The 19,738-nt window shown below is 33.4% G+C and overlaps 1 protein-coding gene across 4 annotated transcripts in view; it reads left to right on the forward strand.

Moving 5' to 3' along the window:
• The first annotated feature begins 1,808 nt into the window (after positions 1 to 1,808).
• ODF2L (outer dense fiber of sperm tails 2 like) overlaps positions 1,809 to 19,738 on the forward strand; it is a 41,777-nt gene continuing 23,847 nt past the window's right edge. Inside the window, exons 1-10 of one of the 4 annotated variants that reach the window (XM_023208356.2) lie at positions 1,809 to 1,847; positions 3,332 to 3,503; positions 4,833 to 4,965; positions 5,603 to 5,728; positions 7,206 to 7,268; positions 7,400 to 7,471; positions 8,071 to 8,187; positions 14,072 to 14,257; positions 17,963 to 18,072; positions 19,353 to 19,488. In XM_023208356.2, coding sequence (XP_023064124.2) covers positions 3,391 to 3,503; positions 4,833 to 4,965; positions 5,603 to 5,728; positions 7,206 to 7,268; positions 7,400 to 7,471; positions 8,071 to 8,187; positions 14,072 to 14,257; positions 17,963 to 18,072; positions 19,353 to 19,488 — 1,056 coding nt within the window. In that variant the 5' untranslated portion in view covers positions 1,809 to 1,847; positions 3,332 to 3,390. Of the gene's footprint in view, positions 1,848 to 3,331; positions 3,504 to 4,832; positions 4,966 to 5,602; positions 5,729 to 7,205; positions 7,269 to 7,399; positions 7,472 to 8,070; positions 8,188 to 14,071; positions 14,258 to 17,962; positions 18,073 to 19,352; positions 19,489 to 19,738 lie in introns of those variants that run through there. The other 3 variants (XM_023208349.2, XM_023208340.2, XM_023208366.2) reach the window with 3 other exon arrangements.

A 19,738-nucleotide genomic window follows, 5' to 3' on the forward strand; every position in this document is an offset into this window, starting at 1 on the left:
GTTTTTTTTTTTTTTTTTTTTTTTGAGATGGAATCTTGCTCTGTTGCCAGCCTGGAGTGCAGTGGCACGATCTTGACCCACTGCAACCTCTGCCTCCCGGGTTCAAGCACTTCTCTGCCTCAGCCTCCCGAATAGCTGGGATTACAGGATGCCCGGCTAATTTTTGTATTTTTAGTAGAGACAGGGTTTCACCATCTTTACCAGACTGGTCTTGAACTCCTGACCTCGTGATCCACCCACCTTGGCCTCCCAAAGTGCTGGAATTACAGGTGTGAGCTACCACGCCCGACCTTTTAAGAATTCTTGCATCTATGTTCATCAGGGATGTTGGTCTGTAGTTTTCTTTTTTGGTTATGTCCTTTCCTGGTGTTGGTATTAGGGTGACACTGGTTTCATAGAATGATTTAGGGAGGATTCTCTCTTTCTGTATCTTGTGGAATAGTGTCAATAGGATTGGTACCAATTCTTCTTTGAATGTCTGGTAGAATTCAGCTGTGAATCTGTCTGGTTCTGGACTTTTTTTTGTTGTTGGTAATTTAAAAAATACTGTTTCAGTCTCACTGCTTGTTATTGGTCTGTTCAGGGTTTCTAATTCTTCCTGATCTAAGCTAGGAGGGTTGTATCCAGGAATTTATCCATCTCCTCTGGGGTTTCTAGTTTATGTGTGTAAAGGTGTTCATAGTAGCCCGAGTGATCTTTTGTATTTCTGTGGTGTCAGTTGTAATATCTCCTGTTTCATTTCTAATTGAGCTTATTTGAATCTTTTCTCTTCTTGATTAATCTTGCTAATGGTCTATCAATTTGATTTATCTTTTCAAAGGACCAGCTTTTTGTTTCATTTATCTTTTGTTTTTTTGTTTCCAGTTTCATTTTGTTCTGCTCTGATCTTGGTTATTTCCTGTCTTCTGTTGGGTTTGAGTTTGTTTTGTTCTTGTTTCTCTAGTTTCTTGAGATATGACCTTACATTTTCTGTTTGTGTTCTTTCAGACTTTTTGATGTAGGCATTTAAGGCTATGAACCTTTCTCTTAGCACCACCTTTGCTGTATCCCAGAGGTTTTGATAGATTGTGTCACTCTTATCGTTCAGTTTGAAGAATTCTTAAGTTATCTTTAAAAGGATTTGATCATTAAACATGTATACAGAATATGTGTCTTTGTTTCACCCACCACTGACAAGTTGTACAAAAGTACAATACATTTGTCAGTTAACAGTATATTCCACATTACTAAAAACATCTTATTGTGAAATATCTGCTTTTCTATACAAGAATACATTTGATCCAATAAAACGATAGCCTTTCTTATAAAGTAGGACTTTTTATGCTAAAGAAAATTACTACATTTTTGTTCAACATATTTTTTGTTATACAGTTATCGCAACACAAAAGCAGTGGAGTGCCTTGGAATCTGAACAATATTTATCCTGGAGAAGATGATTGTTGACAATTTTCATGGAAATACCTGAGACAAATAGTTCTCTTTCTTGTGTGTTGAGAAATCAGTAATGTAGATTCCATTTTAGAATGTTAGGTAGAAAGTCATTTTGAATTCCTATTTTTACAGTGTTGATTTTATTATTTATTTGTTTACCCTTTAAGATAAGTGGCAGTTACCAATTATAGGTGATGAAGCAGAAAAATTTTACGACTTTATTTTATGATAAAAGTTTTAGAAAAGTTGTGTATAAAATACCGATACCAAACTAGTCTTACCTTGTAAAATATTTTTTACAAATTGAAAATTTCTGTCTTCTTAGATTGTTTTTTAAACCTTATTGCAAATACAGGAACCGTTTTTCTTTTAATGATCCCTGAAAAGACAAATCAAGGGGTGAATTTGAAAAAAAGGTAAACAGTCTTTAGTCATTATATTCTTTAAGAGCTCTAAGTCTTATGTGTTTTCCTTCAATTTTTGCTTAGCTTTTACAAGGCTTGTAGGTGCTGAGGATTGAAATATAAAAAAGACATTCTTTCTTGAGATTCCAGTCCACAGAGAGACAAATATGACAAATACTTAAACAAGTGAAGGGTTGGTACCAGTTGCTTTCTGTATGGGATAGCTATTGCAACTGAACGAATTAGTAGATGATGGTTCTCTTGATTGCAGTGACTTATCCCGAGCATATTCTTAACTTTTAGGTTTGGTTTTTTATTTGATTTTGTATACTTGTAATTCTTCTAGTCTATAGATAGCTCAAAATATTGTTATACCCTTGTAATAGATGTTGCATATTTGCAGCATTCAAGGGAATCATCCTAGACTAAGTTGGTTACTTAGCAGTTCCTTTTGGACTTCACTTTCTGGTATTTAAAAAATATGACCTTACTTCATTGGCCTGTTTCCTAAATATTTGTCTCTACAGTATATAGGACATTCAGATAAAATATGTACATTTTATGGACACTTTGGAAGGTTTCTGAATGGCTAATGTAAATAATCTTCAACCTGTAATTTCACTTCTTCTCTGAAGTGTTAAAAATTCTTGAATATAATGTGTTTTGTAATACAGACATACAAAACTAAATTACAAGAGGTAAATATCTGAAAAAAATGTAGAAAACCTTGAATATTACCTTTGATTTTGTGTAAACATAAAATGAAGTCAGGGAACACATTACCATGTATGGTTAGAGTTGGGAAAACAGAGCCTTAATGGTTGCCAAAGCTCTAACTCATTACTTCAATTGGAGTAGTTTTGAGGAAATTCGTAAATACTCACATTTTTAAAGTGACATCTACAGGTGTGAGTAAAAACAATTACATTAGTAAAATTTGGAAGTAATGTCTGTCTGTTCTTTTCATTATCACCAATATTCTAGATTGAGTTGGGAATAGGAGTAAGTGAATTTACTTTTGAAAAGTCTGCTTGCAATTGAATATCCTATCCTTTGTAGCTATTGTTGCCAAGTCTTTGAAAAGTTAAATTTCTACAGATTTAGGCATAAATAACATACATTTCTTATGGCATGGGCCTAATAAGACAGACTATAGGTAACCCATGGTTTTTATATTTGTTTTATAGTCCTGCTGGGTTCAAATATTGTAATACTTCAAGAAATAGACTAGTAAAGATTTTGACACTGTTGTGATTATTTAGGAATTATCAGGCCTTTTGGAAACAGTGTATGGAAATTGGCTATTGTTGAGTGGTTGTGCTATGCAGTTTTGATACAATTTTGAATTAGTATCACAATGAGTAGCAGTTATACTTTTTATTTTGTCTTTGGAATGTTATTCTTTTACACATTCTTATAACCTTTATTTTTTATGAGAGAGTAATGACAAAAAAAATCTCTATTGAGATAAATTTAATAACTAAAATATTTCCTAGGTTTCAGCTTATGTGGAGAAGTTGCTGTGAAGCCACCTGTAAATCCATTTACTGAATTTATGGAGACGGCTATAAATGATGGAAGTCATTCAGAAGAACTCTTTTCCCATCTTAAAACTATATCAGAGAAAGAAGATTTACCACGGTGTACCAGTGAAAGTCATCTCAGCTGGTATTCTCATCAGTATCAGGCGAAATCTACATTTCCGATTTCAGGATTTCCTGTTTTGTTCATAATATAAATTATTTGAATCAAATACAACATTCTTTTAAGAGTATCTTTTTCAAATCTAGTATTTATTTATTAAAATATATTTAATCTGATTACAAAGGTACACATCTAGCAGAATTCAGCTAGTTTTTTTGAATCTTAATGAAAGCAATTAAAAATGAAAACCTGGCTGGGCGCAATGGCTCATACCTATAATCTCAGCACTTTGGGAGGATGAGGCAGGTGGATCACTTGAGGTCAGGAGTTCAAGATCAGCCTGGCCAACATGCTGAAACCCCATCTCTAGTGCAAAAATGCAAAAATTAGCCAGATGTGGTAGCGTGTGCCTGTTGTCCCAGCTACTTGGAAGGCTGCAGTAGAAGAATCACTTGAACCCAGGAGGTGGAGGTTGTGGTTACGGTGAGCTGAGATAGCACCACTACACTCCTGGGTGACAGAGCCTGGGTGACAGAGAGAGACTCCATCTCAAAAAAGAAAAAGAAAAAAAATGAAAACCTCATCTGTTAAGAATTTGTAAAATAAAGCTATTTAAGATAAATGAAAATGTAATAATATGTGATATCAGAAATGTAGTTAATGCTTGTGAAATCACTGTCATTTGTTATATTACTATATAGCAAATACTTGTCATACTTCTTTAGAGTGGGGAATACACTTGTTATTTACATGAAATATTGCCCCCTGCCAAGTGGCAATCTTAGTATACCATTACTGTCAGTATGGATAGCTTAGTCCAGCTTCTGGTTTAACTTGTTATAAATGAAACTAATATTTTATCATCTATAATCATACTTGACTTTCTGCCTGTGGTTTTTAATAAAGGACAGGTGTCGTTTATAGATAGAATGTTCTTAGGCTTCCTACTTTAAGCCAGTTGTACTTAACACATATTTTTGACATAGCCTCTAGGATGCCATCAGTTGTTAATGAGCCGTTATGTTTTACAAAGAAAGAGAAAAGCTGCCAATTAAAGAGTTTCCATATCACTTGGAATTTTATTTATAAATATTGAAAATGCTCCTTCAAACTTAACTATACATGTATCTTTAACCCAAATAACTTTTGTGATTACGTACAAGTAAAATATAAGTAAAATAAGGTATTCTTAAAATTTGCTTACACTCAAAGTCCAAGTTTTGAGCTACTTTTGGACTAAAAGTTGTCCTTGCTAATAAGAGTACTGTATACGTGATATGGCATTCATTTCTAAGGAGCATCTTTAAATGAAGTTGGATTTAACTTAAATTTTGTATGTGCATTTGTAATTAGCCTGAAGCAGGACATCCTAAATGAAAAGACTGAATTGGAAGCGACACTTAAGGAAGCAGAGTTGGTAACTCGTTCTATAGAATTACTTTTGCCACTATTTAAGGACACCATTGAAAAGATTAATTTTGAAAATGTGAGTGACTTATGAATATATAATAAAATGAAAAGCTAGTATATTACTCAGAATGTATTAACTGAGGTCTCATATCTTATGTAGGTATGCTCACATATGAGTATTTAATACCAAAAATGAGGGTTTATCAGAATTCTTTATTCCCGTGTCATTAACTACAATTCTTTTCCTGAAAGATAATCTCAGGCATACTTAAGAGGCTAAGCTAGAAACAATATATTTTGGGTGCTTGAATTAATCGGAGTTGAACTAGAAAATCAGCTTTTCTGAAGAGCGAATTTAAAACTAAAATCTTCTGAGAGGTGAAATGTATCTGTTTTCAATAGTATTATTTGGAATAGAGAACTATTTTTAAGTTCCAGCATATTAAAGTTTAAATTAGGGACAAACAATAGATTATCTTCTATAACTTTTATTTAAAAGCCTAAAATGCTTTTTAGAATATAAGCTCTTATTTTGATTTCATTTTATTTTAATGTACTGTATAACAGATCCAATTTACAAATTTTGTAACATTATTACTATGCACAAAAGAATGATTTTGTTAGGAAAAAATATGTTTGATAGTATCATATTTTAGAGGGTTTTACTTAATGCTGTGTCTTAAAATGTGTATGTGGTTCTTGTAATTTGTCAGGCGAATCTTTCTGCATCGAATTTGAAGATTTCCGAACAGAAGGAAATATTAACAAAAGAATTAGACACTTTCAGAAGTGTAAAACTAACTTTAGAACATCTTCTTAGAGAGCGAGACTACAAACAAGTAAGGGATTAACACTAAGCACTCATTTTAATAGTGATATTTCTCACTTGAAGGATACATTATTTTTAAACTGTAGAAATTATTGGTATATTTAAAATGGAAATAATTCTTTGAATTTTGTCAGTCATGAATCACTACCTTTAATGTTTCATAAGTAGTTCTATATGAAAACTACATTTTTATAGAAAATGTGTTTTTATTTTTCATCTCAAAAACTTTGTTATACTTAATTTAACTGATTCTAATAAAATATACACTTTTTGAGTTTAAACTCTTTGTACATTATATTTATATGTATGTAACGTATCTATATATTCTTCATCTGGTAAAAGCTTTATTGAAATGGAATTCACATACCATACAGTTCTCCCATTTAAATTATAAAATTCAATGGTTTTCATTGTATTCACAGAGTTGTGCAGCCATCACCACAGTCGATTTTAAAGCATTTTTATCACTCCAAAAAGAAAGCTTGTACCCTTTAAATCACCTAAATTATTCTTCTGACTCCCTGTTGACTTTTTCCTATGATAATTTTTTTCAGAATTGTAAAAACTAATATTAGGTAATAGTTTTTGTAATTAAAAAGTTAACATGCTTATAGAAAATTTTGATAAGCAGAGAAATATTCTCTTGATCTCAGCACTTAGTGAAACATCACGATTAAGGACTGTTAATTTTATGTTGTGTATGTTTTGCAGTCTTTTGTTTCTTTACTGTGTATATGTTATGTGTGCATATATATGTGGTGTTTTAGAAAAATGGAGTAAAACTACTCTCTTTGTTTTGTAACTTGACTTTTATACTTAACACTTTATTGTCAGTATTTTCTCATGTATTGAATATTTTTTGAATAGAAAGGAATCTTAACTCGAGTTCTTTGGACCCTTATGGATCCAAGGATGGCCTTTATGAAATCCATAAGCCCTCTGAAATTCCGTGTATAATTTTGTATTATATGTACATATATATGTGGTTTTGGGTGAAAAGAATTGATAACTTTTTCACATTCTAAAGCAGAAGTATGACTTTCAAAAATGAATAAATAGTCTTCTGTGGTCTCATTTAAAATGGCTACATAGAATTCTGTTACTGATTTGCTGTAGTTCTTCAAGAGATTTCTTATTGCTAGAATTTAGATTGTTGATAATTTTTGCTTCTTTGTAAACAGCACTGTGTTGCATTCTATACTCTATAAAACTTCTTTTGTATAGAGAATTTTTGTGATTTTAGTGTCACTAACCTATACTTTCTGAAGCATTCTTTTGAGATCAATTTAGTAAATTAACTAATTTCATAAATTGCAGACCAAAAATAATTTGGAATACTTGAGCAAAAATCTTTTCAATGGTTAACTCTTTTAAAAATCTGAATTAAAAGTCATATTAATTTATTGAGTAATGCTTATTCCACTTCCTACTTTTTTATATAGAGAAATATAATTTGTGATCACTGATTTATAATGTTCTTTTCTCAGACAGGAGACAATTTACCCAGCATGTTGCTAGAAAATTTAACTGATAATGAAAGTGAAAATACTGTAAGTCTTTCCACACTTACTTTTTGTCCATTCTTTCTGTCATTGTTATTTGCATGCTGCTTGGTTTTATAAAATTAGCCAATATTATCCAAGTTGTGAAATTTCTAATTCTTATTTTATATTTGCTTAAGAATCTTAAGAAGAAGGTATTTGAAAAGGAGGCCCATATCCAAGAACTTTCTTGTTTGTTTCAGACTGAAAAGGTAAGCAAAATTTGAGTTTTTGAGCTTAATTCATTATATTAATATTGACTTCTTTTTTTTTTTTTTTTTTTTTTCCCATCCTGGCCCCAACTCCTCAGAAATAAACGCAGAAAAGTGTTTTGAAATTCTAGATTATTTGGATATTTTACAGCTTTTACGTATCAAATATGACATCTTAATTTTATTAAGCTTTTTTTAGAGTTTTATGTTGTTTTGTCAGGATATTTGGCATAAATCACTTCATATAGGAACTGTTTTAAATTTGTATTGTATTTCAGTTGGGTGACAAATTAAGGAATGTTAGTCTTTGTAGGAGCATTTTAGGTATACCCATACTTTTATTTAGAAAGATAGATGGGAATTTTAAAAAAGAGATGATTATCAGGAGCCATTAAATAAAAAAGGTTGGGGGAAAGAACTTAGCCTTGGTTGGGCATGAAAATACTTTTGTAATAGGGGCGGCAGTTTATGTAAAGTAATGCTTTGCTTTTTATCAGCTGTGTAGATTGTTTTTTAAATCAGGGTAAAATTAGAGGTGCTGGGCTGGGGATACAGCAAATAATATGGATTTTTTGGTTTTCTTTTTCTCTTTGTTACAGGCAAATACTTTGAAAGCAAATCGTTTTTCTCAATCAGTAAAAGTAGTACATGAACGACTACAGATCCAAATTCATAAAAAGGAAGCCGAGAATGATAAGTTGAAAGAATACGTAAAGGTATATATATATATAAAAATATATATCCATTTTAATAGCTTAAGTGATAAAATTAATGAAACACTATAAAGCCATTCCTTAGTTCTAGAATTTGGTGGTTTTAAAAAACACAGTTGTTGACATGGGAAATACATATTTAAGATAAATCTTATTATTTGTGGTCTAACTAAAGGTTTGGGTCCAAATTTCAATATAAAAATGCTGTCTCTGTTTAATACCAATCTAGGAAGGATTTATGGGATTGAATTACTTTAAAAATCATTTCCACTTTATAATTAATTTATATTTACTGTGGAAAATTTATAGAAAATAAATTTAAATACACCAAAATCATTGTTAACATTTTGGTATACATTATTTCAGTCTTTTTTCTCCGTCTGTACATACATACATACATACATCATACATACTTTCACATGCTTAACAGTCAATACAAGGTTTATTTTTTGTTACTAATCATAATAATTTTAAAATCAGCCCAACTTTAATGTTCACAAAATTAAGTAATTCCCTTATTAAACAACTTTGTAGGAGTATAATTAAGGGGAATTTTTTGATTTAATTATTCTTTTGGAGTCAAAGTCGCTTTGAGATGAGAATTTGAGGTGGCATAGCATACAATATAAGGTAACTTTTTTTTTTATTTCCACCAAAGGCAAAGAAGCAATATTCCCACCTTGAGAGGTTACAGAGACTCAAACTCCGTTGAGTGTGAGGACTTCTAAATTAGATTTCTGTTCGGTTTTGCAGTCCTGAATCATAGCAGATGTCTGCAGCCTGTAGCATGTTTCAAAACTGTACTCGAATTTGTGTGTGTGTCTGTTTCTTCCTTTAAAGGGACATTAAGTGGGTTTATGGGGCATGTAAATTTTGTATGCTAGGGCACTGCAGATGAACTGGACTTGGTATTGCAGTGGTCTGTCATAGTAAATACAGGAGAGCACATGTGATTGAATACATCTGACGTGTGATTGAACATATTAGGTAACCTATCATCTTTCCCAATTTATCTTAAAGCATAGTGTTTAGTTTTTATAACCATGATAATTTGGAGAAAGAACATAAGGCTAAAATCCTAAAATTTTGCTTTGAAATTCTACTAATAATTTGAATTCAAATTCTTTTACCAAAATGCTACTGTTAAGAAATGATTAAAAGAAACTGAGTTTATGGATTTTTCTACATTTTTTCTCACAGACTTGGATTTAAGGCATTAAGTAATTAAGGGGTTCAGAATTTAGTTCTTTTTGACTTAGGTTTGACAGTGTTTTGTTTTCGTTTTTTTTTTAAGAGTATGAATCCAATGATCTCAATTTGGCAACATCAATCTCAACTTTTTAGTGTTCAGTAATTTGTTGTATTGGGTCTTTTAAAAATTTACATTGTAAATCTCTGGGAACTATCCTGCAGATGCCTTGCATCAGTTTTTCTTTCTAGATCTTTGTGATGTAGCAATTAGAATATTTTCATATTTTCAGAAGAGATTGAGAATAATTGTCTGTATAAAATGTGACATGTATACAGACACTACTTTGGAGATAGAAAAAGATAATCAACTTTATGTGTTCATTCATTTGGCAAATGACTTGAGAGGTTATTTTGAAATTATAAAAATAATTTGTCATTTCAGTATACTCCTTGATAGTGCCTAAGTATGGGGTTTGATAAATCTGGTGAGAAGATCGTGTCTGGAACCGTGTTCAAAAAGAAAATTTACTTTCTATGTTTAAAAGTCTTTTAACCTAAGACAGCAACTATTCATGGTGTGATGATGACACCGTGTGGACTTTTAGAGGAATGACAGCAGTGTTTCCTGTGGGATGTTCCTTTGTCTTATGTCGACTTACTGTACTGCTGCTGTTTTTCCCCAACTAGTTATGTTTTATGGGATTTTGTTTTTTTAAAAACAATTTAAGAATGTATTGCTCCTTCTCTTAGTTTACTTAGTCACTCTTCAAAGAAATCAAATCTAAATCTTAATATATACTTCTTAATCTCAATTTTAGTGGCAGTTAAGAAACTTAGATTTTGGTGATTGTAGAGTTAAGTTGAAAAGTCCTAGGTTTAGCTTTTACTGTGACTCCTTTGCAATTTTTAAAAATTAAAATGACTGTCTAAGGAATGGGAGACTAAAACTTAAATTCTGTATTAATTTTACATTTCAGTATTACACAGGTTTCAAAAATGTAAAAACATTAAAATCATAAGTCTTTAAATGATACTTAATACTCAAATACTTTAAATACAAAGTCTTAAAATAATTTGAAATAAAAACATTTGAGTTTTCACCTTAAATCACATCCCTCATCTACCCAGCCTAATATTCTGTCTCTCATGTTACCAAGAGGTATGCCAAAGAGATAGTCATGCCAATTAGTTACAGTCACATTCAGTGATAGAAACGTGTTCTCAATAATACAAACCTTATGACTCTTATAGTCATTAATTTGTCTAAACCTGTGTTTGGTCTTGGAATAATGACTTCCATAAATTTACTTTATTGGATAAAGTAGTATTTTATTATCTTTAATGTAACTCTAGTGTCAGGACATGCCCCGCAATTCTAGTAAATTAAAATTTGGTAAATAAATCTGTTTATCTCATCTATAGCCTTCTTAAAGATTACAATCATATCTTTAAGATTTTAGCTTTCAAAATGAATAGTCCTAATATATTTGGGGAGCTACCAATTCCTTTGAATATTGGTACATATTTGAATTGTTTCTAGCTCAATTATGTTTTTTTAAACTAGTTTTTGAAACTAGTAAGATGTGTAATATTCTAGATGTGAACTAAAAAAGCTGAGTTAATCACAGAAGTTTTAAGGAAGTTAGTGTTTGTACCATAATCACTAATACTAGTATCTTTAATAATAGTAGCATTAGTTTGATATAGGATTATATGTTTTAAATTTGCATCCTTTAACATTTTATAGAGAAGCATTGGTGAAGTCACCTTTCTTCACTGTTTTGCTTTTTAAATTAATCTTATTAATCATTTTGATAAAACCTGTATAGAGAATTATTGTATTAGGCCATTTTAACATTGTTATGAAGAAATACCTGAGACTGCATAGTTTATAAAGAATAGAAGTTTAATTGGCCCACAGTTCCACAGGCTGCACAGGAAGCATGATTCTGGCATCTGCTCAGCTTCTGGGGAGGCCTCAGGAAACTTAACAGTCATGGTGGAAGACAAACGGGGAGTGAGGCATCTCACATGGTGGGAGCAGAAGCAAGAGAGAGAGCAAGTAGGGAGGTGCTGCACACTTTTAAACATCCCGATTTTGCGAGAACTCACTATCAGGAGAACAGTACCAAGAGGATGCTGTAAACCATTCATAAGAAACAACCCCTGTAATCCAACCACCTCCCACCAGGCCCCAGCACCAACACTGGGGGTTACAGTTTGACATGAAATTTGGGTAGGGACACAGATCCAAACCGATATAGTTTGGCTGTGTCCCCACCCAAATCTCATCTTGAATTCTAATCTTAAGAATCCCCATGTGTTTAGGCAGAGACCTGATGGGAGGTGACTGGATCATGGGAGTGGTTTCCCCCATCCTGTTCTCATGATAGTGAGTGAGATCTGATGGTTTTATAAGAGGCTCTTCCCCCTTGGCTCTTCACTCTTTTCTCTCCTGCTGCCATGTGAAGAAGGTCCCTGCTTCCCCCTCGCCTTCTGCCATGATTGAAGTTTCCTGAGGCCTCCCTAGCCATGTGGAACTGTGAGTCAATTAAAACTTGTCCCTTTGTAAATCACCCAGTCTCAGGTATTTCTTTATAGCAGCATGAGAATGGACTAATACAGTTAATTGGTACTGCAGAGAGTGGGTATTGCTATAAAGATACTCACAAATGTGGAAGTGACTTTGGAACTAAGTAATGGGCAGAGGTTGGAACAGTTTGGATGTCTCAGAAGAAGACAGGAAGATGTGGGAAAGCTTGGAACTTCCTAGAGGCTTGTTGAATGGTGTTGAGCAAAATGCTGATAGTGATATGAACAATGAAGTCCTGGCTGAGGTGGTCTCAGATACAGATGAGGAACTTTTTGGGAACTGGAATAAAGGTGACTCTTGCTATGCTTTAGCAAAGAGACTGACGGTATTTTACCCCTGCCCTAGAGATCTGTGGAACTTTGAATTTGAAAGAGATGATTTAGGGTATCTGGTAGAAGAAATTTCTAAGCAGAAAAACATTCAAGATATGACCTGGTTGATTCTGAAAGCTTTCAGTTTTATGCATTCACAAAGTGATTGTTTGAAATTGGAACATATGTTTAAAAGGGAAACAGAGCGTAAAAATTTGGACAATTTGCAGCCTGACCATGTGATAGAAAAGAAACACCCATTTTCTGGGGAGAAATTCAAGTGGTCTGCAGAAATTTGCATAAATAATGAGAAGTCAAATGTTAATCAATGGGGAAAATGTCTCTGGGGCGTGTCAGAGGTCTTCATGGCAGCCCCTTCCATCACAGACCCAGAGGCCTAGGAGGAAAAAGTGGTTTTGTGAGCTGGGCCTAGAGCCTTGCTGCTTTGTACTGTCTTGAGACTTGGTGTCCTGCGTTCTAGTTGTGGTTAAAAGGGACCAATGTATAGCTCAGGCCATTTTTCAGAGGGTGGATGCCCCAAGCCTTGGCGACTTCCACGTGGTGTTGGACTTGCAGGCACACAGAAGTCAAGAATTGAGGCTTGGGAACCTCAGCCTAGATTTCATGGGATGTGTGGAAGCACCTGGATGTCCAGGCAGAAGTTTGCTGCAGGGGTAGAGTCCTCATGGAGAACCTCTGCTGGGGCAGTGTGGAAGAGAAATGTGGGGTTGGAGCCCCCACATAGAATCCCCATTGGAGCACTGCCTAGTGGAGCTGTGAGAAGAGGGCCACAGTCCTCCAGACCCCAGAATGGTAGATCCACTGACAGCTTGCACCGTGTGCCTGGAAGAGCTCTGGATACTCAATGCCAGCCTGGTAAAGCAGCTAGGAAGGGGGCTGTACCCTGCAGGCTACAGGGCTGGAGCTGCCAAAGACTATGGGAACCCACTCCTTGCATTAGCATGATGTGAAACATGAAGTCAAGGGAGATTATTTAGGAGCCTTAAGATTTAATGACTGCCCTGTTGGATTTTGGACTTGCATGGGTCCTGTAGTCTGCCCTTTTTTGGCCAATTTCTTCCATTTGGTATGGGAACATTTACCCAATACCTGTGCCCCCATTGTTTCTTGGAAGTGATTAACTTGCTTTTTATTTTACAGACTCCTAGGCAGAAGGGACTTGCCTTGTCTCAGATGAGACTTTAGACTTGGACTTTTGGGTTAATGCTGGAATGAATTAAGACTTTGGAGGACTGTTGGAAAGGCATGATTGTGTTTTGAAATGTGAGGACATGAGATTTGGGAGGGGCAAGGGGCAGAATGCTATGGTTTGGCTGTGTCCCCACCCAAATCTCATTTTGAATTATAATCCTTATAATCTCCATGTGTCTAGGGAGAGACCTGGTAGGAGGTGATTGGATCATGGGGGTGGTTTTTCCCATGCTGTTCTCATGATAGCGAGTGAGTTCTTGTGAGACCTGATGGTTTTATAAGAGGCTCTTCCCCCTTTGCTCCTCACTCTTCTCTCTCCTGCCACCATGTGAAGAAGGTCCTTGCTTCCTCTTCACCTTCTGCCATGATCGTAAGTTTCCTGAGATCTTCCCAGCCATGTGGAACTGTGAGTCAATTAAACTTCTTTCCTTTATAAATTACTCAGTCTAGGTTATTTCTTTATGGCAATGTGAGAATGAAGTAATACACAAACCATATCAGTTATGTACATATTTTTACAATGTTTACATAAACATTGGAGTTCTGAAATAATTTAATTGTTGCTAATTTTTTTTTTTAGAGCTTAGAAACCAAGATAGCCAAGTGGAGCCTGCAATTGAGAATGAATAAGAATGAGGCTGTAGTGATGAAAGAAGCAAGTAGGCGAATAGCTGTAGCTTTAAAAAAGGCATCTAAAGTTTACAAACAGAGGCTTGACCATTTTACAGGAGCTATTGAAAAACTTACTTCCCAAATTAGAGATCAGGTATGTAAATTCATTCTTTTTAAAATTAAAAGTTATATTTTATGTACTTAGTTTATATAATTAATGTTGTGATGCTTCATATAGTAATTTTATTCTTCTCTTAATGCTGTTAATACCAGAAAAACTTACACTTTTTGCTTTAAATCTTTTATTTTGAAATATTACATAAAATGTCAGATTTTCATATTGAAATATATCAGCATTTCCTTGGGCACTTTTCTTAAAGGAAATATTAAGTGTGTCCCCCACACACAAACAAAAAGGTTCTGTTGGCCAACTAACTAAGGGTAATATATATTATACACATTTCCTCTTGGGACATTGTGGTCCATGTTAGCAAATTAAAGGCTCTGAGGCAGCTTTCAGAAACAGTGGAACGAAGGGTATTGAACTAAGAGTTTCCCACACTTTTTTAACCACAGAGCTATTCTTTTACCCACAAAGCAACTCTTGGAACTGGTTCTGAGGAACACTAGTTTGAGAAATGCTGATTTATGTTATTAGACCCTATGACTTTATTCAGTAATTAACCTCATTTAATCTCGGTAATACATTTAAAACCATGTGCTGACATAAACACACCATGTAAAATATATCTTTGGGTATAGTACAAATTTGAAAATGGCCTTAGTGCTTTGTTGTTTTCAACAAATTATATTTATTCAATTACTAATTAATAATTTTTTAATAAAGTCTGACTGATATCCTACCTCTTAAGAACTTATGTTACAGCTTATAGAATTATTAGAGCCTTTTAGAAAAGAAAACAGACTTGTATAAAAGCTTATTGCAAACAAAATAGTATTTTGTTAACTTTGTGACTTGAGATAAGGAACTTAACCTCTTTAAGCTTCAATTTCCTCATGTATAAAACAGGAGATCATAATACTCCCTATCTCATGTGTTTGTAGGGAGAGATAAATGAGAAAATATATTTTTGCACTGCCCTCCTTTCTGTTCCTGTAATACATGAAGTTTTTTTCTTTGTTTTGTTGTTTTTCTTGTTTGTTGCTGCATCTGGCTTTAATGTTCTTCCCTGGCTCACAATAGCTCTTTCTTTTTTTAATCATTCAGGTATCTTTTCAATTGACATCTCTTCAGAGAGGCCTTTCTTGACCATTCCTTTTGAAGTAGTCCTAAAACAATCATATCAATGTCTTAATTTTTTTTCATAGCATTCACTATAATCTGAAACTATATAATTTATTTTTTCATTTATCACTGCTGTTGTGTTTTGTTTTATTTTTAACTGTTTCCTTCTACTTGAATATAAGTCTCAGAAGGCAGGAGCTTGCTATCCTATTCACCTAAGGTAAGGGTACCATTATTTAAAACAGTATCTTAAGTCTAAAACATGAACAGTTCAGCAATAAGAGCTAAATAATAGTTTAACAAAATGTCATCACATATCTACACAATGCATAAATTTTACCAAGGACTACAGAGAGAGATCAAGGACAAGGAGGATTTGTAAAGGTCTGTGGTGTTTCATAATTAGAAGGTCACTAGTTACTAATTCAGATGCAGTTTCAGTGCAGTGGAAGGAAAGGTGAAAATGGAGATTTTGCTTTATATCTGCATGTTGTAAGGAGAGATGAAAGAAGAAATGAGGATTTGGAAAGTACTAGAGACAAATGATTCTGACATTTAGTATCCAGGGGCGAGGATGTTAAATGCTCTATAATTCTGCACACTGAAGAATTAACCCATTTCCTTCTTTGAAAATTAGATCCTAATTTTGCTTCTGGTGGCTTAGATGTGCCATTTCTCTAAAGCAAAGAGAAAAGGTAGGCCAACTCAAAAAACTTTCTAGGAAGATAATTCCATCACTGACTAGTGTTGACATCTAGGAATGCCATACTGATGAAGTAGGTAATAATTATATTGCTAACACATAAATTCTTTTCTTACTGATAAAACTTCTGTATATCTTAATTTATATTATAAACTTATACTTCATAATTTATATTAAAGCTTATTTTATACAAAATATGAAAATACTAGTCTTCAATATATCAAAAATATTACTGTGAAAAAATTTAAACAAAAAAGTCTTGCGCATAACACATGCTCAGTAAATACTTGCTCAGTAAATGGATGAATGATGAAAGAAGGAAGTACCCAATAAATGTTAATTGTTGTCATTACTGTTTCTGAGCTTTTTGATTTGTAATTACTGGCATTGTTGCCCTCCAGTGTGTTTTTATGTAGAATGTAGACAGGAGGCACAGTGGCTACAGCTCTTTAGGTGGATCTGCAGTTAATAGATTTGAGCTATTTATTGAGTGTGTGCTGTGCTGCAGGCACTATCAAGGCCCTAGAAATACAGCTATGAACAAAAGCAGATAAAAATCCCTACCTCGTGGGAGTTCACATTCAAAATGGATAAGCCACTACTATCACTTATGTCTCTTTGTGGACAGTAGCAGTGTTTGAAGGCTGATGGGGTGACCTCTATAAAATAGATCTTGGCGTCGTTATAGCAAAGATAAGTAAGGTGCATCACCAAATATTGTGGAGCTTTGGAACTAGGGGTAGTTTCTCTGTGTACCACAGGGGCTTTCTGCTCTGATGCTTATGTGGTTGTTACCATCTTCTGTATATAGAGCATGAAATTAATTCAAGACCAGCCTGGGTAACATAGCAAGATGCTGTCTCTACTCTCTCTCTATATACACATATAAAATATAGTATACACACCATATGTATAAAATATATGTAGACATATATGTATAATATATATATGGTATATACATATATATTTAGATATATTTTACATATGTGTGTGTATATATATATGGTGGCTGTGGTGGCACACGTTTGTAGCCCTAGCTACTAGGGAGGCTGAGGCAGGAGGATCCCTTGCACTCAGGAGTTGGAGGCTGCAGTGAACCATCATGACCGTGCCACTGCACTTCAGCCAGGGCAAAATAAAAAAAAAAGTAAAATGGAAAGTTCAGTAAAAAGAAAAGAACTTATCTTAATTATGAAATATTGTTTAAAAATAGTTGCAACATCTTTTAAAATGTTAAGTTGAAACTTCCACTATGTGTATATAAAATAATAGCAATATAGATATTTACTTTAAAATTTTTCTGTTCAAAGTTGTACACTGACTTTATTTATTTATTTCAATAGTTTTTTGGGGACAGGTTGTTTCTGGTTACCTGGAAAACTTCTTTAGTGGTTATTTCTGACATTTTGGTGCACCAATCAGCCAAGTACTGTACACTGTACCCAGTGTGTAGTCTTTTACCCCTCACCTCCCTCCCTCCCTTCCCCCAAATTCCCAAAGTCCATTATATCGAACTTATGCTTTTGCGTTTTCATAGCTTAGCTCCCACTTATGAGTGAGAACATACGATATTTGGTTTTCCATTCCTGAGTTACTTCACTTAGAATAGTGATCTCCAACTTCATCCAGGTTGCTGCAGATGTTCCTTTTAATGGCTGAGTAGTATTCCATGGTGGTTATATACCATATTTTCTTTATCCACTCATTCGTTGATGGGCATTTAGGCTGGTTCCATATTTTTGCAATTATGAATTGCACTGCTATAAACATGCATGTACAGTTTTCTGTATTTGAAGTTCCATACTTTTTGGAAGATTCCTTCCCAGTTTATAATGTATTTGTGTTTAGAGATCTGAGCAAAACAAAAATGTTTTAAAATTATAGTATGAATACTTTTATGTATTTTTTAGGAAGCCAAGTTATCTGAAACAATTTCAACTTCCAATGCCTGGAAAAGTCATTATGAGAAAATTGTAATAGAAAAAACTGAATTGGAAGTACACATTGAAACAATGAAAAAGTAAGAAAAAATTTAGAATCTTTTGTTATTTAGTAAGAGTTTTCACTTTTTAAAAAATTCTTTGAGTTGTTTGTATTTTGATTTTTTTAGATTACATATGGTAAAGGTGCTACCTATATGATTGGATATTTTTGCATTTATAATTCTGTAAAGTTTTCTTACCTTACTATTAAAAATAATTAAAATGATTGCTCATTAAAAGTGAATTGGTGTTCACATTTTGAATTTTTTTTTTTTTGAGGCAGTGTCTCACTTTGTTGCACAGGCTGAAGTGCAATGGTGCGATCTTGGCTAATTGCAACCTCCGCCTCCCGGGTTCAAGCAGTTCTCCTGTCTCAACCTCCCTAGTAGCTGGGACTTCAGGCACGCACCACCATACCCAGCTATTTTTTTTGTATTTTTAGTAGAGACAGGAGTTCACCATGTTGGTCAGGATGGTCTCGATCTCCTGACCTTGTGATCTGCCCTCCTTGGCCTCCCAAAGTGCTGGATTTACAGGCGTGAGTCACTGCGCCTGGCCCACATTTTGAAATTTTAAACTTGTAGATTATCATTCAGTATTTCAGTATGCCATCTATTATTTGTAGTAAATGTTAATATTTACTTTTTCTTAAATGGAGGTGATGTTTCTCTTTTAAACAAAAATGTATAAAAATATATTTAAAAAGTTTATAATAACTGCTTTGAAAATCCTAAAAATTATTGTTCCTTAATTAAAGTGACTTAAATGCATAACAAAGAAAATGAAAAATAAAAATACATGTATTTTATTATTTGAAATGTATTACTGATAACACTATAATGAACCCTGAATATTTGATTTTTAAGTGTTTTCTGTGTCTTCAGTTTTATCATTGAAAACTACCATATATAATTCATTTCTAAAGTTTAGTTGTTATTGCCTCACTTAATTCTTTTCTTTAACCTTGTCCCTTAAATAGTATATATATATGTGTGCATGTGTATGAATGAGAGGAAGAGAGAGATGTGCATACTTGTGGATAATAGTTTAGAAGTTTTATTGAACAGCAAAGAGCATGTTGGGTAATGTTTTGTTGGTATCATCAGTGGGTAATTGTTTCTAATCATAGTTACTTTGGTTGTACCCTTCTGGATTACTTCTCCCTATTTTTCTTGTTCTATCAGTTCTGTTTATTTTTGTATATTCCCTATTTGAAACATTGCACCCTACCAAAGTGATTTCAGAAACACACTTAAAATGTGTTATTTGAATAAAAATTTTTATGACTTTTATAAAATGTGTCATTCATTTTATAAAGGCAAATCATCAATCTTTTGGAAGCTCTGAAGAAAATGGAAGACGATGGAAAAAATTCATGTGAAGAAATTCTTAGGAAAATTCACTCAATTGAATATGAAAATGAAACTCTGAATCTTGAGAATACAAAATTAAAGGTACTATGTATGAGTGTTTGTACAGGCGTGTATTGTATAATGACCATAGTCTACTTAGTAGAAACAACTTGAAGAAAGAGTATGTTTAAAGCAGTGCTCTTACATAATTTTGTCTTCTGTGCTTGTCAGGATATTATGTTTTCAGCAGTGCTAAGTAATATTTATGAAGTTAACAGTCTCTTTGCCTCAACTTTTAAAATAAACTACTATCCAGTTTTGCAGTTAAATGAATCATCCAAATTACATTAAC

The sequence above is a fragment of the Piliocolobus tephrosceles genome, chromosome 1 (assembly GCF_002776525.5).
Source record: "Piliocolobus tephrosceles isolate RC106 chromosome 1, ASM277652v3, whole genome shotgun sequence".
NCBI classification, from domain to species: Eukaryota; Metazoa; Chordata; class Mammalia; order Primates; family Cercopithecidae; genus Piliocolobus; species Piliocolobus tephrosceles.